This window comes from Mustelus asterias, chromosome 10, assembly GCF_964213995.1.
Source record: "Mustelus asterias chromosome 10, sMusAst1.hap1.1, whole genome shotgun sequence".
Classification (NCBI taxonomy): Eukaryota; Metazoa; Chordata; class Chondrichthyes; order Carcharhiniformes; family Triakidae; genus Mustelus; species Mustelus asterias.
The window spans coordinates 60999649-61019261 of record NC_135810.1 but is presented as its reverse complement, the minus strand read 5'-3'; the positions used below and the strand labels follow the sequence as shown (position 1 = coordinate 61019261).

The following is a 19613-nucleotide window of genomic DNA, read 5'->3' as shown; positions in this document are numbered from 1 at the left end:
CTGGACTAGCCAAATAAATATTGTGGCTACAAGAGCAGGTCAGGGGTAGGAATCCTGTGGTGAGTATCTCGCCTCGTGACTCCCTAAGCATGTCCACAGCCTACAAGGCACAAGTCAGGAGTGTGATGGAATACTCTTCCCGTGCCTCGAAGGGTACAGATCCAACGACAGTCACGAAGCTCAACACCATCCAGGACAAAGCAGTCCACAAACATTCAGTCCCTCCACCACCAAGGCACAGTAGCAACAGTATGCACCATCTCCAAGATGCACTGCAGGAACTCACAAAGGCTTCTTTGTCATTAACTCCCAAATCCATGATCACTATCATCTAGAAGGACAAGGGCAGCAGGGTCAATATCCTGGAACTCCCTCCAGCCACCATTGTGGCTGAATCTGCACCACATGGACTGTAGTGTAAGAAGGCAGCTCAACACTTCAAGGTGGCACTATATGCTGGCCTAGCCAGCGAAGCCCACATCCTTGAATGAATAAAAATACTGCAGTTTAGCTCAGTTGGCTGGACTGCTGGTTTGTGATGCAGAGAGATGCCAACAGAGCAGATTCAATTCTGTACTGGTTGAGGTTATTCATGAAGACCCTGTCTTCTCAATCTTGCCCCTCACCTGAGCTGTGGTGATCCTCAGGTTAAATCAGCACCAGTCAGCCTATGGTCATCTGGGATTATGGCGACTTTACCTTTTATAATAGTTTGATACCATGATACTGTTATACCTGGTTTTGTGCATTATCAGTGAAAGTAGGACATACTACAGTCATTTCGAGGAACCATTCAACATTAGTCAGATTTTGACACATCTTCAGGATGCCATGAATGTTGTCGGAAGTGCCCTTCAAAATAGGAAGTGCTGCATGCAATAATTATCTGTTAATATACGGTAAGCAGTTGTGGACATGAAGGTGCCAGTAGGTGAGCACGGAACTTTATGCAAGCTGACATGATTCAACAAATGGTCCTCCTTTTCCAAACACCTCAGGTTGAGGGATTTTCACCAAGAATCCTATTGGAGCAAGTCATAATCCTAGAGGCAGAAAATATCCAAAAAAGTAAACAATTGATAGGGAGGCTCATGTGAACCCATGTTATTACGGAGAAAAAAAAAGTCAAAATGACTGAGTTTGTCTTTTTTAAAACTTTTATGCTTTAAATCATCACATTTGATTCCCTCATAATCCTGGAATCTGTGACATGTTAGCAGCTTTGAAAATAATATCTTGCACATTCCAATGTCGCATGTTGCAGGACTCTTCTATTCCCAAATGATGATTAAAGTGAAACTTTTTGTGCCTGTTTGAGATAGATTTTGCTGATACCCCTGGTTTATGAAAACTGTAACAAACATAGCCTATTTTCTGCTTTTGGCTGCCCAACTGGCAATATAGCAGGTATCTGGTGGTAGAAAATCCAGACCTGTACCCAAAATGGTGTACATCCACCTGTCTGAACTAATATCCCTTATGCTAAAATATGCTTCATTGTCTGAAAAGAAGTCAGCTTTTGGCAGGAAGATTAAATAACATTCATATTCAAAATTTGTTTTTTTACTTTCATTAGTTAAAGGTTCTGTTTGCAGGATTCTGTTTCCAAGCAGGGTAAATGCTAAATATGCAACCAGAAACAACATCAAAAAGAATTTCTGGCAGCACTAATTATCAATGTTTTTGAGTCTTTTGTATTAGGTTGGGAAGAAAAAATATTCTATGCTTCTATAATGAAGTGAAAGACCAAGCTGATTTCAAAATAATTGTCTTTAAGAGTGTATCTTGACAGTGATTAAATCTTGCAGTAATTCGTTTGAGAAGTTGTTGTTAAACTGTACATCATTTGCAGGTACAGCACACTGGCAGACCAAGCTAGAAGCAGCACAGAATGTTCTTTTGTGTAAAGAAATTTTTGCACAGCTATCTCGTGAAGCAGTGCAGATTAAATCACAGATACCTCACATTGTGGTGAAAAATCAGATCATATCTCAACCATTTCCGGGTAAGGAGTATAGATTTTTCTTGTGTTTTATTTTAGTCCCATGCGTTATGAATTATTCTAACGATTTTATATAGAGCATAAGACTTTGAGCCATTATCTGTTTGAAGTGTTTCATATTCTCTTCCTCATGCAACTTTTCCAAATGATTAACAAATAGTTGATTAATATGATCTTTTAATTTAATTTAGTCTTTCAGAACACCAGTAATATTCTACATTGTTACCTTGACTAGGCCAGCGTGTTGGATTTGCATATTTTATTTTTCATTCTCGGAGCTTTCTCATTTAGTTTTGCCATGTGACTGCACACAAGGCTTTAAATGAAAATAAACTAGGAATACAATCGTATGAACTGACAGCAAATGTTGAACAAAGAAAATAATCTTGTGTACAATATATAATGTACTAAGTATAGAGCATTGATTTTTTTAAAAAATCTTTCCTGTGAAATAAAAACTGTTTTTCCAGACATTGAAATGCTTGGTGGCACAGAAACCATGACGTGTCTATTTGAAGATTGTGACTGACCTAACTTTTTAAGAAATTATCCAGAATTCTCCCTGTATTGTCAATTGTTGTCTAATTGTCAAAACAAAATCTTGATTTGTTGAATCATCTTCAGATATCTGTTTTCCAATAGGAGTTAATCAGGATATTTTCAAAATGATCTGGATCTCAACAGTTCGTAGTGTACCATTGCTTTGATGGTTCTCTAAATTTGCCAGGCTTTGCTGCTTGAAATGAGAAAGTTGCTGCCTTTCCTGCAAAGATGTTTTGCAAATTACGGAGCCTGCAGTCTCTACATTTCTAAAATCTCTTTGGACTTGAAATGTTTTTCAGTTTTTAAAAAATTACTCAAAATTAGTTTGGTGTTAGATTTTTATGCAATGATAAAAACTTTCAGAGGTTGAAAGTGTGCTCAAAGTAGTGAGTCTTTCTGTGAACATTACTGTCTTTGAGGCCCTTTTTATTTACCTTATCAAGTTAATAAAACTGTAACTGAATTTTTATTTTAATGTACTTTAAAGCAGTGTAAAAGCTGTGTTTTCATATACTGTATAGATAATCATCAGTTCATGTAATGACATTTCAGGTTTGCAGTTATCCATTTCCTTGTGCCACTTTGTGAATGATAAAAAAGCCCAGAAAATATCTGTTGAGAAGCAACGACCTGATGACCATCTGTATGTGCTGGAGCATAATCTTCACCAGCTAATTAGAGAGGTATTGAAGGATTTCAAAAATCTTTTAAACTATTTATTTCAGAACATACCAATGAAATTAATAACAAGTTGATTTTAAAGTAAATAAGCACCCCACTGCTCTTCTGTATGGGAATCCATTTGAGCAGATTATGGGTTTTGTGACGAGTCTGAACACTAGAATCTTTGGAATCTGGTGGTTTTTATCTCAAAAGTCAAGAATCAAAACTATTGCAAAAGCAAAATAATGTTAATGCTTTAGATCGGAAATAGAGACTAAATACTGGAAATACTTAGCATGTCAGGCAGCATCTGTGGAGAGTGGAACAGAGTTAATGTTTTAGATTGGTGATAGCAAAATGCAGTACTGTAGATGAACCAACCAAATGGAAAAAGAATATTTTTGAAACTTAACTATATGCTTATGATGTCTGGCGGCACAGTGGCTAGCAATGTTTCCTCGGTGCCCGGGTTCAATTCCAGCCTCGGGTAACTGTGTGGAGTTTGCACATTCTCCCCGTATCTGCATGGGTTTCCTCTGGGTGTTTCGGTTTCCTCCCACGCTCCAAAAGATGTGCGGGTTAAGTTGATTGGCCCTTAGTGTCAGGGGATTAGCAGGATAAATACTTGGGGTTACGAGGATAGGGCCTGGGTGGGATTGTTGTCGTTGCAGGCTTGATGGGCTGAACAGCCTCCTTCTGTAGTTTAGGGATTCTATGATTCTATATTTACAAAACATACGGACATGTGGCTCTGATTTTGCCATCAGCAGTGAAGTGACAACGTTCGTCACTGACTTCAAAGAAAGATTCCCACAGAGATCCAGTGATCTGTGTGATGTGGTTCTCGCCTTTCCCGACAATTTGTATCTGGCATCAAGTCTGCAGGCATCCATCAACATTGATGTCATTAAGCAAAGAAAATAGCCAAACAATAAACAATTTTCAGTCGGCAAATCAGGAACTAAAATTCATTATCATTTACTTGTCAAAATAAATTTCAGAAAGAGCTAAATAGAGATTGGAATATACACATTAGAATAGGTTCGATTCCCGGCTTGGGTCACTGTTGTTAGAATGTAACCGGTGACAACTTTGTATTGGATGTAATGTGACCAATGGTAACAAGATGTAAGGGTCAGCTGATCCAGTAAACCATGGAACCAATTGCAGAATGATGTAATAGTCAGCTGACTCATCATAAAGAAGAACCTGTATAGAATCATGGGGAGCTTGAATTGGCCCAGGGTGATGCCCCAAGTTTGGAATAATGATGTTTCTTTAATAAACCCTTTCCTTGATTTATAAGTTGGACTAAGTTTTGTTCTATTTTTATTATCTGCATTTGAAGAGTTACTTCTGATGAAACAACTGTCTGTATGGAGTTTGCACGTTCCCCCCATGTCTGCGTGGGTTTCCTTCGGGTGCTCCGGTTTCCTCCCACAGTCTGAAAGACGTGCTGGTTAGGTGCATTGACCTGAACAGGCGCCTGAGTGTGGTGACAAGGGGAATTTCACAGTAACTTAATTGCAGTGTTAATGTAAGCCTTGTGACTAATAAATAAATTTTACTTTACTTTAGAAGCCAAAATATCAGAAACAGATAATACATTTTTTTTAAGGAATTGATCAAATGGAAAATTTTGACATTACACAAATTAAACATATGGGGTGGCCCATTTAAAACAGAGATGAGGTATAATTTTTTATACCTCATCGGGCGGCACGGTAGCACAGTGGTTAGCACTGCTGATTCACAGCTCCAGGGTCCCGGGTTCGATTCCCGGCTCAGGTCACTGTCTGTGTGGAGTTTGCACATTCTCCTCGTTTCTGCGTGGGTTTCCTCCGGGTGCTCCGGTTTCCTCCCACAGTCCAAAGATGTGCGGGTTAGGTTGATTGGCCAGGTTAAAAAAAAAATTGCCCCTTAGAGTCCTGGGATGCGTAGGTTAGAGGGATTAGCGGGTAAAATATGTGGGGGTAGGGCCTGGGTGGGATTGTGGTCGGTGCAGACTCGATGGGCTGAATGGCCTCCTTCTGCACTGTAGGGTTTCTATGATTTTTCACTGAGGATCATGGGTCTTTGGAACCCTGTTCCTGAAAAAGGATTTTTGAATAATTTTAAGGCAGAGGTGGATAAAGGGGTGGTAAGTGGGATGCAGATTTTAGGTTACGATCAGATCAGCCATGATCTTATTGAATGATGGCGTAGGTTCGAAGGACTGAATGGCCTACTTCTGCCCCTTGTTCATAGATGATTAGTTTTCTAGGGCCAGAGAGATTGTTCGGCATACTAATGACTTAGTATGACATTAACAACACAATTACATTTGAATAAAAGGCATAACTGGGTATTTTTAAATAGTATTGTTATAGCATAAGCAGGTTCTCATCAGTTTAGTGATAGCTAAAGTATGTGGGAACTTCAATAGTACACCCCGTGGAGGCAAAAAGAATTACTGACAGTATCTGGATTGCATTGCTAAAACAGACATTATCCCAACTACAGAACTGTACACAAAAATGTTGAATTAACATTAGTTGACTTACTGTGGATTTCAGCATAGTTTGCTTAAAACTTAATTGATTTAATTGATAATTACACAGAAGCAAGTTCAGTATCAAGGTTTTTGGAGAAATTAATTAGATTTCAATCCTGATTTAAAAACTTTACAAGGGTTGTTTCTACTGTGCTCAATGTGACTAAATGATGGCATCACATTTGACTCAGATCATAGATTCAGGTCCTTCCCCAGGACTTGGGCACATAATCTAACTGATGCTTCAATATCAAGGAATGCTGCAATATTAGAGGTGTTGTCCTTTAAGTGAAATGTTGAACCAGGACCCCGTCTCACACGTTCAGATGTTATATGATGACGAGTCCGGGAGTTCTAGAATCCTGGAAATCCTTTATCCTTCAACTAATGACACTTAGAACACCAGGTTAAAGTCCCAACAGATTTATTCCTTCAGAGGAGCAGCACTCTGAAAGCTCCTGATTCCAAATAAACCTGTTGGACTTTAACCTGGTGTTGTGAGATTTCTTACTGTGCCCACCCCAGTCCAACACCGGCATCTCCATATCATAACTACACTTAAAAACCAATCAACTAGCAATTTACCTTATTGCCATTTTGGTGAATTGTGTGCAAAATACCTCCTCCATTTGTCAACAGTCACATTAACTTTTCATCTGAGCTTTTCTTGTGATTTAATTTCAGAAACTGGAAGTGTCTGTATTATTCATTCACAGCTACTTTAGAAAAGTATTTTATGGTATAAGAAATTGAAGCCATGAAACAATCTGCTTGTTGCTTTGTATTTTAATTCACTGAATTGTTCAGAATGTCTCTAGGAATTTAGCAAAATAGAACAATTTGGCAGAAAAATTCAATTACAGTTCATTTTGGCCCTGATTGTTTCAGTTTGCATTTACGTAGACCTGTACAAGGAGATTGCTATGATCACCATGTAACTTGGAACTGGCAGTTGTAAATTTTGCAATTCTCTTGCAGCTCCAATTTAACAAGAAGCCTGAAATTTGGGAACAATTAAAAAATTGGCACATGATAGAATTTTGTGTTTGCTCCTTGTGAACAAGTAAAACAGCCTCTGGCGCTCACCATGTGGGGACCTAGCATTGATTTCACACATTGTACAAGGGGATCCAGGAACTACCAGCTACTATTTAGCAGAGTGCAATGCTGCTGTAATTTGTGTTTCGACATGTATATATTTCGAACATTTTTAATGTGCAGTTTACATATACTTTAATACAATAAAATATCTCAGGAAAGATATCAAACAAAAATTGACAGGATATTAGAGTAAATGAAAGATTGGTAAAAGAGGTTGATTTTAAGGAGCTTCTTTAAAGAAGGAAAGAGAGGAGAAATGGTAGAGAGGTTTAAAGAAGGGAGTTTCAGAGATTAAGGCCTTGGCAGCAGAAAACACAGTCACCAGCATGGAACAGTTACAATCAGGGATGCTCAAAAAGACCAGAATTGAAGAAGCAGGTAGCTAGGAGGGTCATCGCTGGTGGAGATTACAGAGGTAGGGAGGGATTTGAAAGAATGAGTTGTGCCTTAACCAAGAGCCAGTGTAGGTCAGCAAGCATAGTTGTGATGGGTAAATGGGATTTGATGTGAGTTAGGACATGAGGTAATGCAACATTTCACTACCCAAGTTTACAGAGGGTGGAACATGGCAGGCCGGCCAGGGGAACATAACAATGCAGTCTGGAGCTAACCGAGGCATGGATGAGGGATTCAGCAGTAATTGAAGGCAGGAACTGAGTCAAGCGGTATTACAGAAGTCGAAATAAGTTGGCTAAGCAACAGCTTGGATATTTGCTTGGAAAATCTTCTTTGGATCAAGTATGACATCAACGTTGCAATTGGTCTGCTTCAATCGGATAGTGGTGAGGGAGCAGAATGGAGTCTGGGTAGGGAGCAGAATGGAGTCTGGGTAGGGAGCAGAATGGAGTCTGGGTAGGGAACAGAATGGAGTCTGGGTAGGGAGCAGAATGGAGTCTGGGTAGGGAACAGAGTTTGTGGTGGGGACTGACGATGACGGCTTTGGTCTTTCCAATATTTAATTGGAGGAAGTTTCTCATCCAATACTGGACATTGGAAAAGCAGTCTAGCAATTTAGAGGTGGGGGGGGAATAAGGTGGAGTAGGGTGTTGTATATGTGTAAACTGATGCTGTGTTTTTAGATGATGTGATCAAGGGGAAGTATATAGATAAGAAATGGGAAGGGTTTAGGTACGGGGCTAGATCCTTGGGGATCACCAGAGTTAATGATGGGAGAAGTCAATTGTAGGTGAATCTCTGAGTATCATTGAAAGATAAAGATGGAGCCAGATGAATGCAATGCCACCCATCTTGACAACAGTAGAAAGGCTTTATAGGAGGATTGTGCAATCAGCCGCATCATAGGTTGCAGAGAATAAAAAAGGAGGGACTGGTTACTTTCGTCATTGTCATATCAGAATGAGAGTATGAGGGTTTTGGAGCAAGTGCCAAACATTAATAAAACTTAAATTACACTAATTTGGATTTACTTTACCAAGATTCTTTGTAGCAGCTGGCAGCACCTTTAAACAATCTTTCTGGTTCTATTTCATGGTGTTAAGGACTAGCATGGGGCAAGCTGTGGGAGAGCAGATTTTTCCAGTCGGACTGAACGTGGGCAGGCAAGGGAGGGAAACATGTCGATTACTGGTGGGCTAAAGATTGGGCGTTATTTGTTGTGAGTGGAACTTAGTGTCCCATTGTTTTAAAGCTTATTTATTATTGTGACAAGTAGGCTTACATTAACACTGCAATGAAGTTACTGTGAAAATCCCCATTGGCTATTTTAAACATTAAAATTATTCTATTTTTGAAGCAATTTTAAATCAGTTCATCATCCTGAAATATGACAGCAGACACCGTTGAGAAAAAGTCAAAAACAGATGCTGAGCAAAACTGGGTTTTCAGAAATCTACTCACCACACCTCCTAGTGGTGAGAGCCTATGATTGCGTTCTAATAGAGCAGAAGTGAATGGGAGTTACTGGAAGTTGCACAATGAAAAATATGTGAAGCGGAGTAAAGTTTACGTAAGATTTTTTAACATAGTGAAGGTCTCTTAGTATGGCTTGCAAAGCTAGTTAGGTGCATTATTAAAGAAACGGATTTTGATAGGGAAAAAAGGGATTCAAGGTGGATAAATAATATAAAATATTATAGAGAGGAGTGAAATAAATAATGGAGATGGCAGTGAATCTAAAAAATAATTGATGCAGAAAGAGGTGATGGAATCATTAATTGATGTAGCAAAGGGAAAATAAATTAATAGAGACGGAAAAGGCCATGAAATAATGGAGCTGGAAGAAGATTATGAATTTATTGCAGCTACATTTTGTTCATTGCCTTCCTGTATAGACCAATACAATTATTGGATTTGTTTGATTTCATTACATATAAAGACAATTGAGAAATTTTGAATGATGAAGAAGCTGTTGAATAAATTTGAGAGTGGCACCTTGAGGAGCAGGAGCTGAAGGCTGTGATTGCATGGAGGGCAGAACTGACAGGGAGGATCAGTGACCAAGAACAGGCTGCCAGGTGCCAGTTTACTATTGAGTAGAGATGGCACTGAGATATGAGAGCTGGAAAAGGGGGCACGCAAGCTGAAAATAAAGATGAGAGCCTAGGAACTACTGGGAAGGGAGAGAAAGTAATGGGCAAATTAAACTGTAAATTTTAAATGAATCAGTTGAGGAGAAAACCTAAGAAATTGGAGGAAAAGCAAGGTGAAGTCTGACTTAGCAGACAAAGCTGATAATTGCTGAATAACGTCTCCATGGTAACTGTGGAAATGACATTGGCATAGAAAATTTGAGCTGTGATTTGGAAATTTAGAGTAGAAAAAGTTGTTAGTTTTCATTATACTGTCGTGAAAAGGAAATGTATGCTGATTTGATTTATTATAGTCACATGTATTGGGATACAGTGAAAAGTATTGTTTCTCGCGCACTATACAGACAAAGCATACCATTCATAGAGAAGGAAATGAGAGAGTGCAGAATGTAGTATTACATTCATAGCTAGGGTGTAGAGAAAGATCAACTTCATACGAGGTAGATCCATTCAAAAGTCTGATAGCAGCAGGGAAGAAGCTGCTCTTGAGTCGATTGGTACCTGACCTCAGACTTTTGTATCTTTTTCCTGACGGGAGAAGGCGAAAGAGAAAATGTCCGGTGTGTGTGGGGTCCTTAATTATGCTGGCTGCTTTGCCGAGGCAGCGGGAAGTGTAGACAGAGTCAATGGATGGGAGGCTGGTTTGCGTGATGGATTGGGCTACATTCACAACCTTTTATAGTTCCTTGCGGTCTTGGGCAGGAGCAGTACCAAGCTGTGATACAACCAAAAAGAATGCTTTCTATGGTGCATCTGTAAAGTTGATGAGAGTCATAGCTGACATACCAAATTTCCTTAGTTTTCTGAGAAAGTAGAGGCGTTGGTGGGCTTTCTTAACTATAGTGTCGGTATGGGGGGACCAGGACAGGTTGTTGGTGATCTGGACACCTAAAAACTTGAAGCTCTCAACCCTTTCTACTTTGTCCCTGTTGATGCAGACAAGGGCATGTTCTCCACTACATTTCCTGAAGTCGATGACAATCTCCTTCATTTTGTTGATATTGAAGAAGAGATTATTGTCATCGCACCAGTTCACCAGATTCTCTACCTCATTTCTGTACTCTGTCTGAGATCCGACCAACTACAATGGTGTCGTCAGCAAACTTGAAAATCGAGTTGAGGGGAATTTGGCCGCACAGTCATAGGTGTATAAGAAGTACAGTAGGGGGCTGAGAACACAGCCTTGTGGGACACCGGTGTGGAGGAGGTGTTGTTGCCTATCCTTACTGATTGTGGTCTGTGGGTTAGGAAGCTCAGGATCCAGTCGCAGAGGGAAGAGCTGACGCCCAGACCACAGGGTTTGGAGATGAGTTTCGTAGGAACAATGGCATTGAAGGCTGAGCTGTAGTCAATAAATAGGAGTAAGACATGTTTTTGTTATCTAGGTGTTCCGGAATTGAGTGCAGGCCCAGGGAGATGGTGTCTGCTGTGGACCTTGAGCTTGATATATTTGGACAGATGTGTGCATCTCTTGATATTACAGTGGTTGTGCTATTGATTGCTGAAAAGCTTGGTTGATAATGTTTGAAGGCCAGGTGCCTGAAGGTTGTAATCCTGTTTTCCTATGACACATTGTTAACGTATTAGATTGAAATGGATCTGGACCAAACACGGTGTGATTTCAATCAAGTGACTGGGCAGATTACAATTGACAGTGTCTTTGTTATCGTATTCCAGCTCTTGACTGCCTTCCTCATCGAAGGCCTTTGCCATGCCCTTCTCTGGACCGCCCCCTTGACTCTTGTGCTGATAGGATTTTGACTCCCAACTCTTCCATCTTGTCTAATGAATGCACTTTATATTTTAACCCACAAATCGGCTGAATTGCCTCCCGCAGGTTACTAAAGATCACTGGTATTCATTCCTCTATTATAGTAATCCTCAAATGTGCTTCCCATCCAAAGCACCCATCAGTATTGAGTATTTCACCTCTCCATTGCCTCTGCCGCTATTGACCTGAATTCTCCCTGCCTGTTTTAGCTCCTGCCCACTTCTTTTACTGTGTCTCCCCACTCTCTTCCCTGCCTCTTCAAACCCTGAATGATATGAAAGATTCTAATTGGTCTGAACAATACATATACAATGTACGGGAGATTAACTAGTATTTGTTGAAAAAATATTTTCTGTACCGGGGAAAATTGTTATTCTTTATCTTTCAGTTTCATAAACAGACCTTGAGTTCTTCAGTGATGCCTCACCCAGCAACTGCACCTTTTGGACTGAAAAGAATGAGGTTAGCAGGACCTCAGGCTTATGATAAAGGAGAGATCAGTGGTTTACAGCAAAGTGAAGGGTTACTGGAGAAGATAATCAAACAGGCTAAACACATCTTTTTGAGACGTAGGTAAGTAATGCTGGAGTGAATTGTGTAAGTAGGAAAGTAACATATCTGTGTTATAAAGAGTTAACAGATAATGACATGGATAATGGTTATTCTAACTCCAGTGTTACACCCGAGGGAGGGAGAGGGGCTGGAATCAAGTCTAGGAGTTATGTACCCACTCTGTAACCTGTTTAGATGTAGTACTATTAAACAAGTGTTACGCAATACCAGAGTATGTCTACAGTCTGTCTAAGAACCAAGTACCATGAAGAACGTATCTCAACATCCTTGGAAAATGCCAGGAGCAGTAGATTTTGCTGTTACATATTTCAGTATAAATCACTTGAATATATTCTTCAGGTTAGTGATAGAAATAAGGTCAAACTTGACATTCTACTAGAGGTTATAGTTAGATCTTGAAAATATCTAAATAACTTTCCGGGTGTAGAAGAAATGGTAGCGGTACACTAGAGATCAACACTGCACAAGTATTTGTGCAGAATTATTTAATTTATTGTTCAGCAGTACAAAATTTTCATTTATACAGTACCTTTTTCAAAAACATCCCAAGCAAGTGCTTATTTTACCGTATTCTTTGGCTATAGGAGGCAATTTAAGAATCAATCAGAGATTCAATCAAATGTTTATGCTTTTAATTTCAGAACTGCCTGGACAATTGATAGCTTGGCCAGTCGTATTGAGGATCCACAGATACAAGCTCATTGGTCAAACATCAATGATGTGTACGAATCTAGTGTCAAAGTGTTAATAACCTCTCAAGGCTATGAGCAGATTTGCAAGTGAGTACTGATGGAGTGGGTGCAATGTTACAGTTACTCTATTTCTCAAGCCAGTGTTCCCTACATTTGTGTTTTTGTAACTTCTTATACTTTCTATAAGGGTCGATTATATGTGCAACTTCCAAGTATTTGATAAAAACCCTTGATCAGACTTTTGTCACCCTAAAATCCTAAATCCTTCTGATGACATTTTGATGGCAACCAGCGCATGAATCATCTCCTTTTAATTGTCCCATTGTGTGGTTTTAATATGTAACTTTTGGCAAGAAATATTTTACATACATGCATACGAATTAGGAGCAGGAATAGGCCTCTTGGCCTCAGGAGACTGCTCTGCTATTCAATAAGATCGTGGCTGATTTGATTATAACCTTAATCCTACATTCCTGCTTTCCCCAGATAACATTTCACCCCCTTGCTTATCAAGAATCTATCTCGCTCTGCCTTAAAAATATTCAAAGATCTGCTTTCACTGCCTTTTGAGGAAGGGAGTTCCAGAGACTCCTGACCATCTTGAGAGAAAAAAATTCTCTTCATCTGTCTTAAATGAGCAACCCCTTATTTTTAAACATCCGCCCTGTTGAGATTCCTTAGGACCTTAAAGATTTCAATTAGGTCGCCTCTTACTCTTGTAAACTCCAGTGGCGACAAGCCTAGCCTAACCAACCTTTCCTCTTAAAACAACCCACCCATTCCTAATATAAGTCGAGTAAACCTCCCCTGGACTGCTTTTAATGCATTATTCCTTAAATAAGGAGACTTACACAGTACTCCAGATGTCGTCTCAGCAATTATCTGTAAACTGAAGCATAACCTCACTACTTTTGGAATCAATTCCCCTCAGAATAAATGATAATATTCTACTAGCTTTCCTGATTACTTCCTGTACCTGCAAACTATCCTTTTGTGATTCAGGCACTAGGACACCTGGATTCCTCTGAATCTCGGAACTTTGCATCTCTCAAGTTTGTTTCTTATTTATCTGTTTATTTATTATTTTAGTTGGCATTAATGATCTGTTTTAAGATTTTCACCAATCTAACTACCTTGTTTTCCTCAATACCGTACAAATAAAATATTTGATTTAGTTTATTCCTTGCATTTTCAGCATTTGAAATTCATCAGAATTTTAACATTGTATACCTCAAAGGTACAGTTCTAAAAATAAATTGAACTTCTGTATTGATGTGACTTTTTTCACTCCCTCTGCTTAAGGTCAATTCAGCTACAGTTGAATATTGGTGTTGAACAGATTAAGGTGGTGCACAGAGATGGAAGAGTAATTACGCTGTCCCACCAGGAGCAGGAATTGCAGGACTTCCTTCTATCCCAGGTAACTCGATGAGGGAAACAACATAATCGGGGGCAGTTAGAAACTTCCAAATCCATGAATAAACAGGTCATGGTGAATGGAATAAAATAACTTATGGAAAGGCGTCTGTTCTGTAGGGAGCTGAGGGACCTTTTTAATGTGGAAATTGCAATGATACCAGTTTGCTTTCAATTCATCGTAGTAGTATCACACTTGCACATGGAAGGTGCATTCATAAAATGGCCAGACAGGCCTGTGAACCCATTCAATATTCCTGATGGCAGGCAGTACGAGAATTTCCTGGTCCACCATTCTGCAGAAGGCAATAGCAAACCACTGCAGTACTTTGCCAGTCCATGGTAATGCAGTCCATTACCATGGACCAATCCAGTAGTCACCAATGCCATCTTAGGGCATGGTACCTGGAGGAAGATGGGTATAGCATATTGTTTAGCTCTATTGGCTATTACTGTCTTAAACCAAAATCGTACATTGCATTTCTGATGCTGGCAGTATTAATTCTATGTTATATTGTAATAACGTGTAATTTTGTATATTTTCAAATATATAACCTCTAATGTGCATTACTATTTTTTATACTTGATTTTGCAGTCATGTTTTTGCATTTATGCATAAATTGCACTTTTGAGAATTTCCAGTAAATTAAAACTGCCTGTAGTATAGGAACATAGGAATTGTCAAATGCCTTCTGGAAGTGTAGATATACCACATCCATAGGCTCCCTACTAACCACCTTGCTGATTATGTCCTCAAATAACTCGAGCAACTTTGTCAAGCACGACTTTCCCTTCATAAAACCATGCCGACAATGATGGATTGAGCTTTGTCTTTCCAAATGCTCAGTCATCTCCTCGATATTTGATTCCAGCAATTTCCCATCACAGAGGTCAAGCTAACTGCCCTATAGTTTCCTACTTTCTACCTCTCTCCTATTTTGAATAGGGGGCATCACATTAGCGTGTTTCCAATCCACCGGGACCTTACTAGAATCCAAGGAATTTTGAATTATCACAACCAATGCATCCACTATTTCTGCTACCATCTCCTTTAATACCCTAAGATGCAGGCCATCAGGTCCCAGAAACTTATCTGCCTTTAATCCCATTAGTTTACTGAATACCTTCTCCCTGGTGATGGTTATTGCACCAAGTTGCTCTGCATTAACTACAGTTTTTGGAAAATCTTCATTATTTTCTATTGTGAAAACAGAGGCAAAATATTGTTTTAGTGCCTCCGCCATCTGTGTTCCCCATTAATACATCACCAGTATCGTCCTCCAAAGGACCAACATTTACTTTAGCTATACTCTTCCTCTTTATATACTTGTAGAAGCTTTTGGTATCTGTGTTTATGTTTTCTGCTAGTTTCCTTCCGTAGTTCACCTTGGCTCTTTTGATTCTATTTTTAAGGAGCTGTTTGCTGAATCTTTAAAGTTCTACCAATCCTCAGCTTGCCACTAGCTTTTGTAGTTTGGTATGCCCTAGGTTTTGCCTTTATGTTCTCTTTGACTTCCTTGACATGTTTTTATTCCTTGCATAATTCCTCTTCCTCTCAGGAATATATTTAGAGAGGTATTCAATATCTCCCTGAACATCCAACATTGTTCCTCAATTATTTGTGCCCAGTTTACTTGGGCCAACTCTTTCCTCAGGCCTCAGTTTCTTTGGCACTCGTTGTCAAAATGCAGGATATAGTTCTACATGCTTTTATTTTTGGAGCTTTCATAACACAGCTGTAGGCATGTAATTTTATTTAGTTATTTACAATTTCCCATTTTTTAAAAATCTGCTTGTTGGTCTCCTGATTAAATCTGTCATTCGAGTCCTGATTCCTTCCTTGTGTGGAGGCTTAAATGTGATGTCTGGACCTGAACACCCAGTCCTAATTTTCCTGCTTCTGTTTATAATCGATATCTTGTCTTTCAGCTGTTGAGGTGCTGCAGTTTTCATAGTCATAAATATCAGGTTGTGTTTGGAATTCCCAAAATATTGAATCTAACTGATAGTTCTATGCATTTTGAAAGATATTTAAAGCTAATTTGCTTAGTGGTGTGTTCTATGCTGATGAAAATACTGCCCGCAATTTTTTTTATTGAGGATAGAAATGTATTTTTCATGCTATGTAATAGATAGCTTATCCATATTGTCATAATTTCAGAACACTTGAAATACCGCACACAAAATGGACAGTTTATGCGACAAATCTTTTCTCCATAATTTTGAGGCATGGGGCTGAATGTATGAGGCACAGACAGTGTCAAGTTCTATCCAGACATTAGTGAAGCACCTGAGGCCTATGCTCTTATCTCAGTTTTGCTGTGGTTTTTGATTTTTAAAGATTGATTGCTGCCTTTTAGAACGGTTTAGAAGGTTTCATAGCGCACATACCTGTGGTATGTTTTGTTGCAGAGTGAATGTTACATTTGTATCTGCAAGTAGGATCTTTGGATAATCAACTTCCAAGAGACATGATCTTTTTATTTTGGTGTGTCTAATAGATGTCGCAGCATCAGGTCCATGCAGTTCAGCAGTTGGCCAAAGTAATGGGTTGGCATCTATTAAGCTTCAGCAACCATGTGGGCCTGGGTCCAGTGGAGAGTATTGGAAATGCTTCTGCAATAACTGTGGCTTCACCCAATGGCGAGTATTCAATTTCAGGTAAGTGTATCCTAAGAATAAAGTTCCTGCACAGTGAATGACAAATCAACTTGTTTAGAGGCAAGTATGGATCCTTCTTCAGCGTTAAGTGCATTTTGAATGAAACTTGATGAATTCTTGTCTTCATTTTGTTTTCACTTCCACAAAATGGCCAGAAGGAGAAGGTGAGCTTAGCCATGGCTGCAAGTCCAAAACTGGTAACTGGGAGTGGCTTCAGTCATAATAGATTAGATGCAAGAGCAATGGGCCGTCTGCTGCAATGATCCAAGCTCATGTTTCCTATTAAAACTATTATTCAAGTTAATACAAGTAACAAATTATTAATTGTGTTTCCACATTTCACTTGACCATGATAGCATACTAACTGATGATTAGTTCTCAGTGAGGAGGAAGAAAACTAAGCAATCTTTTCAAATGGTCCTAATTCTGTTCACTTCATTATATTCACAAATGAGGTGTAATTATTTGTAAAACTCCCTTTCTGATGGCATCCTTTTTGTTAACAGTACGGAATGGGCCTGAAAGTGGCTGTAAAGTGGTGGTGCAGTTTCCTAGAAGTCAATGCAAAGACCTTCCCAAGAGTGATGTGATGCAGGACAATAAATGGAATCACCTTCGAGGACCATACAAAGAAGTATTGTGGAATAAGATGGAAGGACGCAACTTTGTTTATAAAATGGAACTCTTAATGGCAGCTCTTGCTCCCTGCCCATAATTTAATGGCTTTTGTATACAGGTACCTCCAAGGCAGAAGTTTCTCCAGACTGTTCCGCTAAATTCTGAGCAATAGGATTTAAATTTAAAACCTCAGCAGAAAAATGTAGGTTTTGTGTTGCTGAGATTTCCAAAATATTGGCACATACTTAACAGTTTCCAAACGTTGTCCCCAGTTACTCATTTCCTAAGATAGATGTAATTTTGAATTTTTGTATAGAAGTTTTTATTGTCTGTAAATAAAATAAATTTGTATTTCAATTGCAGATTTTCACTTTAATGAAAGATCCTGAATCATACTGTCTGGAAACTGAAATGTTAATATCTTCTGATCACAGCAGTAGGAACACTATTCATGAAGGATAGTTGAATTAAACATTTGTTTACTTTTTTCCTTTAGAGCAGTTCCTCAAAATACAAGTTGTACTCAAGGAGGTTATGCTGACAATATAAATAGGTGCTACGCAAGAGCAATTGTCACCTCCTTGCCAGAAGGCAGGTTCTTGCTGACTATTCGCTAAAGCAGGGCAAAGTGATGTTTTGTTTAAAAGGAGGCAAGCCCTAAGTTATCCTCAGTTGGAAAGGGAATGAAACTCTGTGCTGTTAGCCTTAATCTGATCCACAAGAGCATCATCTACTGATAAAAGGGAACTCCCTCTTACTAAAATGTTACAATTGATTAAAAACCTTGAAGTTAAACGATCCTGGAACAACGGTGCTCTATTCCCTCTCCATTGATGCTGTCAGACCTGCTGAGTTTCTCCAGCATTTTCTGGTTTTGTTTCAGATTCTGGTATCCGCAGTATTTTGCCTTTGTCGCAATAGCTAATTGGAGCCGTGATCTTCATTGCAGACAATTGCATATAATTTTGTAAATGTTCAGAGTTGAAGCTGAGATGCAAAATATAGTTTAAAAATGCAAGCAGCATTTCCTCCATTACATGTAAAGAGTAATAAAAGACAGCAGGACTTCGTAAAGATAAAAATGAACTGCAAAGTATTGCTAGACGGCAATACATTCAAGAGTTGTGATGACGCTATAAACTTGAAACTTTTTTATGCATGATTTGGGACCCTCAAGATCAGGGCTTTGGATTGAAGGACAGTGAAGTCCTGCTATCTTAATTTGAAATGAGGAAGCATGTAGATTGAAGACAGATGTTGGGAAGAATTTTAACTGCCAAACATGGGTATGGGTACAAGGGTTAAAGTCCCAAAAAGTAGTGTTGGGTCAGGACCTCAACATGATCTTGCCCACTTCTGTGTTTAACCTGGGCTGGGATTTGCAAGTAGGTGGGGAACTGTCAGAAACCTCTCGGTATTCAGAGAAGCAATTACTTGGGAATTTAACCCAGCATTCTGGCCCTTGAACCTCTTGGGGCACTGTGCAGGTTCAAAGGATCAATACATCTGCTGCCCACTTATTTGACTACACCAATCCTTGGTTGGAGAGACTAGTCTCTTTATCCCGTTCTTGGTAAATAGCACCTCATGTTAGTCCCTTGCATCCTGCAGGAGAACTTCCAAATAAGAGTCTGAAACCCATAGGGCAGCCTTATCAGGTCATCTTTCCATTCTTGTGATGGTTGAAGCCTCAGGAATCATTGTCCATTTCTTCCATTCTGAACCCTGTCAGTGTTTCTTTAGCTACAAATCCTTCCTTTGACACATTCCGTGCAGTTCCCTGCCTGATTAGTTGGGACACCAAAAACAGAATACCAATACTATGACTAAGCTAAAGAGCCATGGCAAAGCCCACTGACAGCAAATGGGTTCCTGACCTCCCATTGATTTCCCCACTCTGGCTCTGCATAGCTAAAATATGGTCCACTGATTTCTCCACTTTTTGTCAACTGCATTTTCGTCAAACTAAATATTCCCTATCCCCTTAAATTGCTTCAATGCAGCATGAGTTCATATGCATATAAATTGCAGTGGCTGGAATGTAATTGAGCTGCCGCATTTAGAATAAAAGTACTGCAAGGAAGATTTGCCAGTGTTTCATATCTTAGCACTAGAAAATTAGTCCCAACAGGATACCTATTTCTAGTTACGAATTTAATTTATATTCACACATTTTCAGCATTTAGATAGACAAGCTTAAATAAATATTGAATTTGCTTTGTATGCGTGACATCTTCAAGTAATTTTCCCAAACTTCCAGTTTTCTGGGATATTACAACATGGGTACAGACAGTAAAAGCAAAGTAACTTCATGTTTTGCTGCAGCTGGTTGATTGTCAGTAAGCTGTTCATTTATGGTTAGTCAGCCAAACTTAGTCCTGTCATCACCTATTCACTAAACTCCAACTGATGGCAGTTGACATTAGAGAACTTTGCTGATTTTTCCCCCTCTTTTTCCAAGGGCAATGGTTAAAACATAAAGTTCATAAAG

General features: G+C 39.2%; 1 protein-coding gene across 1 annotated transcript in view; it reads left to right on the top strand.

Annotated features, from left to right (window-relative positions):
- med17 (mediator complex subunit 17) overlaps window positions 1-17479 on the top strand; it is a 32962-nt gene extending 15483 nt beyond the window's left edge. Inside the window, exons 6-12 of the mRNA XM_078221800.1 lie at window positions 1853-2005; window positions 3098-3228; window positions 11551-11735; window positions 12377-12514; window positions 13730-13847; window positions 16345-16504; window positions 17011-17479. Of these exons, the coding sequence (XP_078077926.1) occupies window positions 1853-2005; window positions 3098-3228; window positions 11551-11735; window positions 12377-12514; window positions 13730-13847; window positions 16345-16504; window positions 17011-17219 (1094 nt within the window). The 3' untranslated portion in view covers window positions 17220-17479. The remainder of the gene's footprint in view (window positions 1-1852; window positions 2006-3097; window positions 3229-11550; window positions 11736-12376; window positions 12515-13729; window positions 13848-16344; window positions 16505-17010) is intronic.
- Window positions 17480-19613: the final 2134 nt, after the last annotated feature.